General features: G+C 34.5%; 1 protein-coding gene across 1 annotated transcript in view; it reads right to left on the bottom strand.

Moving 5' to 3' along the window:
* The window catches only part of LOC111512102 (serine protease ndl), a 138,973-nt gene that overhangs the window by 5,274 nt on the left and 119,157 nt on the right, over positions 1 to 14,542 (bottom strand). The window contains exon 19 of the mRNA XM_023168198.2: positions 984 to 1,091. Coding sequence (XP_023023966.2) covers positions 984 to 1,091 — 108 coding nt within the window. The remainder of the gene's footprint in view (positions 1 to 983; positions 1,092 to 14,542) is intronic.

Here is a 14,542-nt window from a genome sequence, read left to right as displayed (position 1 = left end):
CAAATTGCAGTAAAAAACGGATTCAAAGCTGAATTACCTGACAAAATACTTTCCAAAAAAGTCTAAGCGAAAGCGATTCGAAACGTTTTTTCTATTGATAAGTTATTATAAAGATTCAATATATTTTGGACAAACAACAGAGAAAGTAGCTTCATTTTTGATTAACCTAGTATTAAAATTGCATATAGAACAGATAATACGTTGCGAAAGTTAGTAGAAAATAGTATGAAAAGAACTGAAGTGTGGAACCTGTCGTAAGGTATATATTACCGTGTCAGGAATCACATGTTAAAAGGTAAGACCTCGTTAGTCCTAAGCTCGCACAAGTTTCTCAACTTCTGAGAGTTGTCGTTCGTATGTGGGTGACAGCTGATTAACGGAAAATAGATTTTGAACAAATTTAAACAGATATTGGTCAAACTGGCAGAACATTCAGGAATCGTATCCAGGCACATCATGTGAGCTATGTAAATAAGAAAACAAGTTCAACATATTCAAATAATAGTTCAGAAGAAAATCATATCATTAACAAATATTTCGAAATTTTGAAACATAGAAAATGAAGGTTAAAAGCAAAATTATTTGGATGTAATGGAAATTATTGAACACAAAACTTCAAACATTCTAACGAATGGCCAGCTGTATTTGAATAGATCACCATTATTGAACCATCGCCACGACTCCTCACGCATAACATCGTCCATATCTCAATCAATTCACACAAAACTTCAATAAATTGAACACACTCAGTCATTTGGAAAGAGCAAATGGCATATGATCAATTACTTTCACTATTAGGCTGTCTCCGTACACGAAGAATTTCATTTCAATATGTAGTCAATAATCAATTCATGGAAATAGAATCTGGAAAATATTTTTTGAAGAATTACCAGTAAATTTTCTTATGACCTAATTTTCATTTTTGATTTATATTATGAAAATATGCATATATGTATAAACTGGGTAACACTAATACTACTTACGTTTTTTCACCTTCTGAAAATAAGTTGTAGCAAATCAGCTCATCTTCGCCATTAGGGCAGTCTTTGTGTCCATCGCAGATCATATCCTGAGCTACACACATATTAGAACTGAAAAAAAAAATACATTTTCAATTTTTGTTGTATTATAAAAAATATATATGTTTGGATTAAAACACCACTTTCACCCGCGAAGTCATTATTTATAGGGTGTTTTAAAAGTTGAGACTGTAGAACGAAAGAATTTGACAAACCAGAAATCACCTTTATAATAGTTGCGTCATAATATTATTTTTTTATGAATCAGTTTCAATTTGTTTCATGTCCACTGCCGTGTAAAAACTTAGTTTCATTTATTACTGATATCGCTCATCTAGATAGACTATGTGAATTATTGTTTTTAATTACGAGTGGTTACACCACTTGAAATTAGCCCTTCAAAGGGCCTGAAACTTATTTCTCTTATTACTGTGAGAGAAAAAATAGCCCACGTTTATGAAAACAAACTGAATAATATTAACATTCGGAGAATGCCAATAAAATGCAGCATCAGATGTGATCCTATGTTTTACACAGTCTGTTTAAAAAATAAGACAAAATTTCAGTTTTCTCAATTTCTATTTCATCCCCTTCAAACTATTTTCCCTCAGATATAATACACTTGTGCCGGCGATTTTTCCAATCCTCGAAGTAGTTCTGATATGCACTTTTTGGTATGCCCTTGAGCTTTCTCAGCCATTCGAAAAAGTCGAAAGGCACCAAATCTGGTGAATACGGTGGCTGAGTTATGATTACAGTGTTGTGAGCAGGTGCATTATCGTAATGCAAAAGGCATGAATTGTTGTTCCACAATACCGGACGATTTCTGAGCTTTGCTTCTCGGAAGCGACGTATGACTTCAAGATACTATTCCTCATTGACCATACGATCATGTGACAAGAACTCCTGATGAACTATGTCACGGCAATCGACGAAAATACTGGGCAAAACTTGACATTTATTTGATCGAACTTGGCGTGTTTTTTCGGGCTTGACTTTCCTGAGCTCTTTCATTAGGTTGATTGGATTTTGGTTTCGATTCGTAACCATAAACCCATAATATTCGTCACTATCCATGACCCTCGCTCCAAGAGCGGTGCCTGTGCGTAAGAAGCGATTCACATTGGATTTGAATCGCTGAAGATAAAATCCATTTGGAAAAACGTTCTTCCACATAAACGCAGTTCTCCAAATGAAAGAGTTCTTGAACATACATGAGAACAATACCCCAAAGAGGCTCTGATCTGAGAATCAAAAGTTGCTGAGGTGTATACAGTTTTCTGGCTCGGAACAGTGTTCCAAGCTTCTGAGAAGCATCCTTTGCAATTCCAGCTTCATGATTATGCCAAGACATATTGGTGTCCAGCTTAACCCCAACAAACTAATCGAATCAGAAAGCGAAATTGTCTGTTTTGACATTATTACATCCGGTTCGGAGACTATCATCTTTTCGGAGAAAACCGATGCCTCGGTTATTGTGGCATTGAATTGAACTTGATTTCTTCCACCCCAATTCGAAACCACCTCTAGATACTCATTTAGACATGCAACTTCCTGCTTTCGGTGAAAATGTGCATCCGCAGCCAATGTCCTGGAATCCAGATGGAATGACGGTACAAGTGTTTTGTCGTCAGCAAAGAAATATTTCGGATTTTTTATTTTTTCCAATGAGTTGCTGATATACAATGAAAAGAGGGTTGGAGACAATATGGATCCCAGGGCATTGATGGTTAAAGTATCGATACGACAAGCCATAGCAATGAAGTTTGTCCAGCAAACCGTCATGCCACACACGCCTCGTTTGTCCAGTCATTTTAGGTCGATTTAGGCCTGTATTTCGGAAAGTTGACATAACCGGCTGTAAATATATATGAACTTTGTATTTTGGCATCATAAAAGTATTCTCAAAATTCACATATCATTCGACGGCCGCAACTTCAAAAATTGGGGGTCAAAAGTTTAAAAAACCGACTTTTTGCAGGTTTTTTGCCAATATCTCGTTTTTAATAGGTTTTATGCAATATTGTAGAGAATTAAATTGTCTACAACTTTTGTTTCAAACATTTTTTCATATGTTGAATCGTTTTTGAGATAGAGGGCAGCGCGGGCACAGATTAAATATTATTTGAAATTAACTGGTTGTCTCGATCGAAATCAGCTCATTTGAAGTTTATAAATTATTACTTGATGAATAATTATAATTAACTTTCATTTTTTATTAACAAATAAATTATATTCGAATATTTTTTTCATTAATGAACCGACCTATGAATTCAATAATGCAATTTATTCCTGTATTTCATGTATTCCTGTAAGTCATTAAGGGATATACTTTGATTACATTTTGATTGTAAATGTTTTTAAGAACATTCGAGAAACTATCTAATTTGGATGAACTTGCCGCAGCATTTAAAGAAGAAAACTGCCCGGTTCAAAGATTATTTGATAGTGGATTGCAAACTTTATTAGCTGTTTATAATGCTCCAAAGTCTGTAGATACTATCGATCATCTTCGTTATGTACAATATGTCAAGCTAACAAAGCTCAATAAACCTGTGCAGCTATCAAATATCCCACCAACAATTGGAGCAGCTCACCAAAATTTCAATCGAGTTTATTACCAAGTTCAAACTTGGTTAGGATATGATTTGGAACCCCAGGAATGGGGTTGGACAATGCGTAACGGATTGCTAGAACCTATCATGACCATTTTACCACCTGCTCCAGGTGGTATTCTGTAACTGCAAAAGTGGTTGTGGTCCTAGATGTGGATGCAGGAAAGCGGTGTTGCAATGCTCTTTAGCTTGTGGCCAGTGTAATGGACGAGCTTGTCTCAATGCTGTACCATATGAGACCGATGTTAACGAAGATATGTCTTTTGATCCAGAAATCATGGAAGAATTGGAAACGAATGACAATTAAGATGATAACGCTCTTGAATTTTTACAGCTGCGAGAAGACGACGACGATGAAGAAGAAGAAAACTGAAATTGAAACTCATTTTTCTTTTAATTATTTTATGTGTTTTTTTAATTTTTTTATTTCCTTCCTATTTATTTTTATTTATTGAAGAATACTTACTATATATTAGATTTTAAGTATAATGTTATAAGAACATCTTTTCCCTCTAAAAATTTATAACCACACGGGCAGGTAAGTGTTATTAAATAAATTGATACTTAATTGAAAATAAATAATTAATGAAAAAAATATTTAAACATGATGTCTTTGTTGATGAAAAATGAAAATTATCCATAATTATTTATTAAGTAATAATTTATAAACCTTAAATGAGCTGATTTCGATCGGGACAACCAGATATTTAACTCAATATTTAAAATGCGCCCGCATTGCCCTATATCTCAAAAACGATTCAACAAATGAAAAAATATTCGAAACAAAAGTTGTAGACAATTTGATTCTCTACAATATTGATAATAAATACAATTAGCATAAAACCCATTGGAAACGAGATATTGGCAAAAAACGTGCAAAAAGTCGTTTTTTTTACTTTTGACCCCTAATTTTTGAAGTTGCGGCCGTCGAATCATATGGGAATTTTTAGAATACTTTTATGATGCCAAAATACAATGTTATTACAAATTTACAGCTGGGTATGTCCACTTTCCTAGGCAAACCCCCTAAAATGACTGTACTAGTGCCTTAGAAATATCAAGCGCAACAGCTCTTAACTCTCCATGTTTTTCGATTGCGTTATTCCAAATATGGGTGACATACGACAAAAGGTCGCCTGTTGATATTTGTTTCCAAAAACCATATTGATGATCGCTCAGGATCACTGTTAACAAAGCGACTGGTCAACAGTTATTTGAAAGATTTTTCTTGCCCTTTTTGGAAGTAAGCTGAACGCGAGCAATCTTCCAACAAGAAGGAAAAACCCTTTCCTTGTAAGACATGCTAATTAAACGGCGTCGAAAAGTAATTTTCGGCATTGTGGATATCACGAACGTGGTATAGCCTTAAAGTGACACAGCCAACAAAACGGTTTCACAGCCTCATGCTCTAGGACCTATATTCGACTTACTTGTTATCATCAACGTATTTTCAGTAATATGGTGTTTCTTACGAGCAAACGGATGGTATCGCATTGGGCAGCAAAAACATAGATAATATTTCAATAGAAAAGAAAAATCAACAAAATTAAAATCCGGGTTCTTGTCCTCAATTGAACACTAATACGGCAATTTGATCCAACCAATAGAAACAAAGTCCAACCAATAGAAACAACCCGAGCACTTTTACCGTTGCTTCTTCGCCCGTGATAATATCTACCGCAATAATAGACGAATCGTCAGGTATAAAACTTGTAGATCACGACCAATAAACCCGAAAAATAGCTTTCATAGAGAAATTAAGATTGTACAAAATTGATTTGTGTACAGTCCAGATTACATTTTCACGAACTGAAGTATACAGTTGCTACAATAATCATGATTGAACAGTAGAAAATCCGTATTTTGGGAAAATAAATCGTTTTTAATATAGATTTTCCTCGAATGAGCTAGCGTAGTAATAGCAATGCTTATTAGACCCCACTTTTTCCACCTTGCCTGACAGTTGAAATTTATTTAGATTTTCTTTCAATCTGCACTAATTATTAAAAAAGTTATTATACTCTGAATGTGAGACAGACTATGTGGTTGCTACATAATGGAGCTTCAACACAGTTGAAAAGAGTTGTTCGTGATTACTTAAATGATAATTTTCCGAATGAATCAATAGGACACAACATATCCATTTTTCAACCTGCACCCATCATCGATTTAATGCCTGGCAATTTTTTTTCTGTGGGGCTATATGAAACAGTTGATGTATCATGATGAAGGTGTAATTACCGTGGAAGAACTTCACTTCAACATTGAAAATGTTTGTGCTGTTATCTGTGAATACGCCAAGCAAGGCTTTGCATCAATCTAACGAATAGAAAAAATTTTGAACAGTTTTGCAAACATGGAATCCATTTTGATATCTGTTACTGTTTTATATTGGTGATTTTTGGCACACAAACTTTTTTTGACGAGTTATATTGCAATTGAAACAATTTACTTTATTCATCTACTTATGAATGAAATGGAGAAGCTTCGGTTCTACTTATTTTGCAGCTCACGCAAAATAATAAATAGTTGAATAAACTCAAGAAACACTCTGTATATGATTTTTATATATGCATAAATCTAATATATTATGGCCGGGTATAAATGATGTACTTTTCCCCATTAGTTTTTGTGCGTGAGCAAGACATGGAACACAATCTTTTTTTGAACTTCTGCTTTCAGGTTTCAAATAAAGTTCATAAGAAATTCGATCTGCGACCTTGGTTGTTTTGTATTCATTAGTGATTTTGGAAATGTGTTTTTTTGCTGGAATACATGTTTTTGGCTTACGAGTTTTTAGATTTGAGAAGATACAATGAAATAATCATTATAAGGAATTCATTATTTTTCACGGCAAAAAATATATATTTTCGTTCCAATAAAACTGAACAAAATATATTAGGCTATTTCAAAAGTTTTGTCCGTTTCAATGTCTTTCATTTTTTTTAGCTCCATATCTCAATAAATATGGAATATACTGATGTATATGACTAGAGACTCTGCTGTCGAAATATCGTGAAAAATCAATCAGGTATTTGGCAATAATGAAATTAATGAACGCACTGTTCGACGTGTTAGGATCTCACGTTAAAAAGTAGGACCTCGTTAGTCCTTAGCTCGCACAAGTTTCTCAACTTCTGAGAGTTGTCGTTCGTATGGGGGCGACAGCTGATTAACAGAAAAACATATTTTAAACAGATTTTAAACGTTGGTTTGCGAAATTCCGTTCCAGATATTTTAGTTTCGAAGACTAGCTTCAAAGTGGTCGACCTAAAGTAATCAAGGACAAGGATTTGAGGACTCCGGTGAAGACTGATCCATCGCAAACGGTGCCTGGGATGACGGAAGAACTGAGCGTCAGCACCTATACGGTTTTGGCGATGGTTTGAAACGTATTGGAAAAGTCAAAATGCTCGGAAAGTGAGTACCCCACGATCAACCGGCGACCTTCTATCGTTTGTTACCTATATTTGGAATAACGCAATCGAGAAACACAGACAGTCAAGAGCTGTTGCGCTTGATATTTCTAAGGTCTTTGATCTTGTGTGGCATGAGGATTTGCTCGTCAAACTTTGATGCTATGGCTTATCAGGACATTTTTGTATATGGCTCTCCAACTTCCTGAAAGAACCTTTCCTAGTGGCCGTCGATGGATCTCTCGAATACTTTTACCATCAACGCTGGTGTTCCCCAGAAATCCATATTGTCTCCAAAACTCTCTTTAGTGCTTTTTATTGTACATCAACGACTTATTGGAAAAAACCAAGACGACAGCACACTTGACTCGTCATTCCATTTGGATTCCAGGACATCGGCTGCGGATGCACATCTTCACCGGCAGCAGGAAGGTGCATATATCAATAAGGATCTAGAAGTTATTTCGAATTGGAGTGAAACCAACCAGGTCGAATTCAATGCCACAAAAATCCAGGCAACGTTTTCTTCAAAAAGATAAATATCTCCGAACCGGATATAATAATGTTTGTTGGAGATTAAAATGGACATCAATATGTCTTGACACAATCATATCGCTGAAATTGCAAAGCCTGCTTCTTCTTCTTTGGAGTATTACTCTCATGTATGGAGTTCCACCTCTAAGCATACCCTGAAGCTACTGGATTCCATCCAGAAAAGAGCCATCCGCCTGATTGGAGACGCGAACATCACTTACAACCTTGATAGTCTAGAAGTCTAGAACATTGTATCTCTTCCATAGATACTTTCACGGAAAGTGTCCACGTGACTTGGCACTGTAGCTGCTCATCGTTTTGAGGTTAAACTCAGTACACCTCAGACTAAATTGTTTAAAAACTCTTCCATCTGGAGATCTGCGTTAATGTGGAATAAACTTGCTGAGAATATTTATCCAAATGGATTTGATCTTCGGCATTTCAAATCCAATGTAAGTCGCTATTTTAGCATAGGCACCGCTCTAAGAGCGCCTTATAGATTTTCCTGTGCTTATGTTTTCTCCTTAAAAAATATATGAACGATCGACAGCTACCGTGTAGCGGTATACCGTGTAGTAATAATTAGGTATATAATTTTTGAAACAAATTTTATTTTAAAAGCGTTTTTATACAGGGTAGCTTCATCTGTTACTGGTCCGTACCAGTAACTGATGGATATAACCTATAACAAAATGTGTTTTAAATGAAATTCATTGTGATAATTATATAATTATCTTCATTGGTGAATAATTTCTACGCTTAAAAAAAAGCTTCACTTTATGATGGTTTGATATTAAAAAAGTTGCAGTTGATTATAGAATATATAAGTGAACCTTCAGTATTCAATATCGGCCTTATAATAACGCATCTCCTCATGTATTTTAAGACTATGTATAGTTGCAGCAATTAATAAAAATGGCGATAAATGTGAGATGAACAACTATAGACCTATAGCTCTTATCTTCAACTAGACCAAAGTATTTTGAAAAATAAAAAGAATATCCCAGTTTATGGATACCTACAGGAGTTAGAGGTTCACCGCAAATGCTCCTCACAAGTTTTCTTGGAGAGAATGATAGTTGAAAAATGCATAAGCGAAGAGTGAAAAATAATGTATGGGGTACCCCAAGAAACTGTATTGGGGTCTATTTTGTTCGTAGTTTACCTAAATAACTTTTTCGCCTAGTTATTGGTGCAACTATAGACTTGGTGATATTTGAAATAATGGCTTACCTAACCTAACCTAACGTAACCTATCGACTTGCAACCATAGACTTGGTGATATTTGAAATAATGGCTTACCTAACCTAACCTAACGTAACCTAACCTAACCTAACGTAACCTAACCTAACCAAAAATAAATAGTTTTATAATTTTTTTTTATTCCGATTTCACTCCGCATCAACCGCATCAGTATACATTAAATTGAATTGAATACATGGATACGTTTGGCATATTTTAAAACATAATTCCCTTCGCTATTCAGGTGGATTTTCACACATACGTCGAGCTTCCTTTTTTAGTAAATATTGGAGAGTGAGATATTTCCTTGCAATATCAATGTAGGATAATTTGTAAACTTGAGATAATTTTGAGAGATCAATCAGTAATGATAATATGATTCTACAGTCCGTGATTGAAGGATATATCTTCAATAGCATACCAAGCAGACTATGGATATTTTCAGTATAATTTCTTGCAACACTTAGGATGTCAGACGCGCCAAGCGAGTTCTCCAGAAAGTCTGATAAAATAATTGGTCAAAATTCAGAATGAATGGGGGTTGTTATTTTCAATTGTTGCTTTGATTGGCATGATGTGAGATTCCATTGCCATTGTATTTTCCTGACTTAATATCTTTGGTTTGTGAGACCTAATGCAGTCGGTTTTTATTTCATCCTCAACGGAAGGACTTGGTGTAGTGGACATGCTTCGTTTCTGAGCAGTTGATGGAATAATTATTTCCGATAAGCTTTCAGGAGCGGTTGGTGGATTGCTTTTATCAGAATTTTCTGGAATGTCTTCTGTAGGTATTGTTATTTGTTCTTGAGCGATGTTGCTGTCTTCTGTTATTGTCTGAGTCTCCACTTGCTGAGGATTGACTTCGGGACAAGTGGTTGCAATATGTTCGTGTTTTCTGCATTTGAAACAATTGAGGGCGTCATCGGATAGAAAAATATGGTATGACGTATTTTCATGCTCAAGAAGGCGGAAGGATTGAAATATATCTGTCTTCGGAAAATGAGTACTTACATGTCTGTACTCGGGATTAGGAGTTCCAACTCTTAGGAAGGTAATGGGGCAAAGTATATTCATACCAATTTCTTCAAGTTTTCTTTCTACGACATTGTGGGGAATGATGGGGCAGACAATGGATAAGAGTAGACGATTTGATATGAAAACTAGTCTTCATTTATTGTTATGTGCCCATGTTCGCATAAACATTTATCAACATGTGTTTTACTGGTGAGGTAAATACATATTCTGTTATTTGAGATAAAAGACGAAAATATTATGTTTTCACGTTGTACTTTTTCGCCGAGAGCAATTATATACTTCTGCAGTCTGACTTCTCATGAGGCCGGAAATAAAATGGCTTTTTCTTTTGAAGAAAATTTTAATTGGTTTACTACGCCTGAATTTGATATAGGAAGTATTTCTGGAATTTCGGCTTGGTTGTTGATTTTTGATTGGTAGAAATATCCCTTTCGTTGAACATGTCTGTCATCTGAAACGATTCCGGAGGTTCGTTCTAATGACACCTGATCAGTTCCAACTACGGTCTTGCTAAAATATACGCTTGGCAACAATTTGGTTAGGTTCACTGGTACCTACCAGATATACAGGGTGTTTCAATATCGATCCCCACCATTGGGATCTCGGAGAGATAGAAAGAGTGTGGAATTGAGGCAAAGTTGTCCATTCACCTGAATAATAATATGCCGTTGAGAAAGTTTTGAAATTCCGAGTATAAATTGCACTTTCACATTGCCACTCCTTTTCTGCTACATAATGGTGTTTTTCAGATTTGCTATCCGATGTTTCGTCTTCCGGCCACCATCATCAACTTTATTTTTTCTTATGGGCGCTACATTGGATTCTTTCTGTTTTGAATAGAACCAAATTTTATCTTTTCAATGATGATAAGGTATCATACTTTTTCGGAAAATTGGAGATATTGAAAAAAATTAATTCTTATCATAATAGGCATTGACTTTGATGTTTTTGAATTTGACTTTCGAATTGTTACACTCAATGACATTTTGTTTTTGTACAAGTCATTGAATTTTTGGCGAAAAATGGCTTTCATTAATGAAGAAAATAAAGATATGATACAAATTGATAGCAAATACGGTAGAATATCGGAAATGTGTCGAAAGACGATAACCACCTCGAACTATGTTCAAGTTATTGGATCAAAATCTCACCGAGTTTAGTTCATTTGAAAAGCCGAGGAAAAAATACAAAGACAGAATGGACCAGGAAACTAAAGAAAATAAATGAGGTATGTATGAGGTAAGTTGGACATTGTGTCATTTTCAATAAAAATTAATAATTTGCAGGTAAACATGAACCCAGGGAAATCTACACGTCAATTTTTCTCCGAAATTAATGTCCTAACACTGTTTCTATTGGCTTGTAATAAATTTGTATCATATCTCTTTTTTCTTCATTCGTGAATGCCACTTTTCACCAAAAATTCAATGACTTTTACACAATCACAAAACGTCATTGACTGTAATAAATTGAAAGTCAAATTTAGAAACATCAAAGTCAAAGCCTATTATGATAAGAATTATTTTGTTTCAATATCTCCAATTTTTCGAAAAAGATAACTTATGATACGTCATTGAAAAGGTAAAATCTGGTTCCATTCAAAACAGAAAGAATATAATATAGCGCCCATAGGAAAAAATAAAGTTTATGATGGTGGGTGGAAGACGAAACGTCGGATAGCAAATCTGAAAACATTATTTTCGTGCAGAGGAAAAGTGGCAATGCGAAAGTGTAATTTATTTTCGAACCCTACAAAAATAAAGCCCGAGAAACAGAAACCATTTTCCGAAATTTCTGTTTTTTCCGGATATCTCCGGATATACTGGGAATTTTCTTTCTCAACGGTATATTATTAGTCAGGTAAATGCGCAACTTAGCCTCCATTTAACCATCGTCGTATCTCTCATAATTTCCGAGATCCCAATGGTGAAGGTCGAATTTGAAACACCCTGTATACAGCTGGTGAATTTATCACTTCAAGATTCCGCTAAGACTGAGTATAAAAACTATTTGAATACTTTTTGTGGAATTTCTCACGAGCCAATCGACTGTATCGTTCAACTGCCAGCAGTAGACTGCAGTTTTTTCCTAATTGTATTCCTTTACTTTCATTCATTTCCAAGATGTAGTTTATGCGAGCTGATATGACTTTCGGTTCTGGGATTTTGTTTGCTCGTAATTTTTGTTGACCCGTTTTTATCGTTAGAAGGTTAATTCAATTATGTTATAATCACTGAGATCCAAATCTAATTTTGGTAAATATTCGTTTTGAGGGCATCCGGCGATTTTGAAAAAATGTTTGAGTGTACTTACGTATTTTCATGCGTATTACGAATCCGAATGAAAAAAGCGGCGCTCTTTCTTATTTACAAAGTTACGGCCCTTCAAAGTTCAGAAAAGGGCAACTTTTCAGCCTTCTTTTTCACAAGATAAACTATTTAAAAACACGAGCATTTATTCACTAAGTCACCTTTATACCTTATTCCTCCTTCCTTGACACTTTTCACTCCAACAATCAACATTTTTCTTATAAAAAACTTAATTTAAAAATGAATGCTTACTTCAGTCGTATCAACTATGCCATTAACCTTAAAAACGTAAAATACAAGGATGTTCAGAACACGTGACCAATTCTCGAACAGTATGGCCGCCTGTAGGCACACAATGAATACAATGACATAGGTCCTTCACTGTTTTTTCGTGTTTTGTTATCTTTGGAAGCTGTGAAAATGATTATGATGGCTGTTTTTAATAAAAGTGATTATTCACTAACATTGGAACGTGAAAACAAAGACATTGCTGTGCGTTACAAAGATAAAATCACAGTGATACAGTGCATGGATGCTTTTACTTTCACTTCAGATTGAACAGTTCTATAGAATGTTTTCCACCAGTTACTGCTTTCGATATGAGTTATTATCTGGTGCTAACTCATAGCTTCTATACAAGTCAGCAGATGAAGGCCTACAAAAGTTTGACTGGCTACAAATATTTTAAAGCTGGATTTGTACATGATTGTGAAGTAAAGTCAATCGGAGAGCACATTGTCATAATTGCCAAGGTATTTAGATATTTTTCAAACTTGATTTATTGATAATTTTTTCTCAATATCTATCTTGATTTCAGGTCAAGCATTCACAGAGGATGAACACTGCACTGCAAGTCTGGATTATATTCGAGAATGATGGTGCAATAATTTCAGCTCATTGTACCTGCCAGGCAGGCCATTCTGAAGTTTGCAGTCACGTTGCTGCTGTATTGTATGGCCTGGAATATATCAACCAATTCAATATATCAACCAATTATTTCTTGTTAACTGATTTTTGACTTCTCAAGATCATTTGTTGAATGCTTAGTTTCATTCAATGAATGCTATGTATGTAAACATTTCTTTGAACTGAAAAATCATAATTGAAGTTTTCATATTGTTATGAACCACCATGTAAGAAATCACTTTTTCAAAATAACCATTATTGTGGATCATTTGTTCAATGAATGTGTATTGAAACTGACTTCCTCGTCTGACGGGGAGAATAAACAAAACAATATGACCTTAGTTTGTGTTTTATTGAATTAATGTATCTTTGAAAGTGTTTGGACTAAAAAATATTCTATATACTAACGAAACCTAGTTTCTGACCTACGTACCAATTGAATATATCAAAAATTTATTATAATTCAGCTCTATGATCTGAAATATGATTTTCCAATAATACAATAAAATAAAACATATCACGACAGTTGGAACAAAAATATAAATCTAGACTAAGTATATACAATTTACAAAAACAATTTCATAAGAATTGAAGGGGTTATATTTTTAGGAGTGATTAATTTTTGGGAAAGAAAATTTTTGGCTTTCTACTACTCCATCTTGATACAAAAAAAGGATGAGGGAATCTTCCAAAGAAAGGAAGGAAGTAATCAATTTGTAACTCTATACATGGATGTGTAGATCATGCAAAGAAGTAACTTTCAGACACAAACTGAAAGAAAGTCCTCCTGAAACAGCTACTTTCATATTAACATTGAATTATACGAAAGAAAAAAATTCTTTCGAAACAAATACTTCTATATGAACACTGAATTATACTGAAGATACTTTTCTCTATTCAGTTTGTATTTCAAACATTCGTTGTGGAATAAAAATCAGATATCATTCACATGAGTTCTACTTTAAATGAGGACTTTCTTTCAGTTTGTGTCTGAAAGTTACTTCTTTGCATGATCTACACATCCATGTATAGAGTTACTTATTTTCAAATTGATTACTTCCTTCCTTCCTTTGGAAGATTCCCTCATTTTTTTTTGTATCAAGATGGAGTAATAGAAAGCCAAAAACTTTCTTTCCCAAAAATTTCATAAGGTTTTTTATTATAAATTCAATCTAACTCAAAGGTACTATTGGTGGGAAGATATTAATCAATCCACAACACACAGTCACTATTGTATCCAAGATCGTATCATCTTCACCACAAAAAAGCAAAGAAATTGGCATATAATCTGATAGAATCCTATATTTTTGACGAATGCAATCAATTACTCTTTCTACATGAATCTTGACATGTGCAATGGCTCTGGTTGCTTCTAATTCAATTGGATGCAACTCAACTGCTTCTTTCCTTTGGTAAAAGCAAGAATTCACTAGGTATTTTGTAAAAGTTCACCCGATCACGATCCC

Source organism: Leptinotarsa decemlineata, unplaced genomic scaffold, assembly GCF_025532065.1.
Source record: "Leptinotarsa decemlineata unplaced genomic scaffold, Ldec_3_MD MMD2_tig00000026_RagTag_RagTag, whole genome shotgun sequence".
Classification (NCBI taxonomy): Eukaryota; Metazoa; Arthropoda; class Insecta; order Coleoptera; family Chrysomelidae; genus Leptinotarsa; species Leptinotarsa decemlineata.
This window is presented reverse-complemented; position numbering and strand designations above follow the sequence as displayed.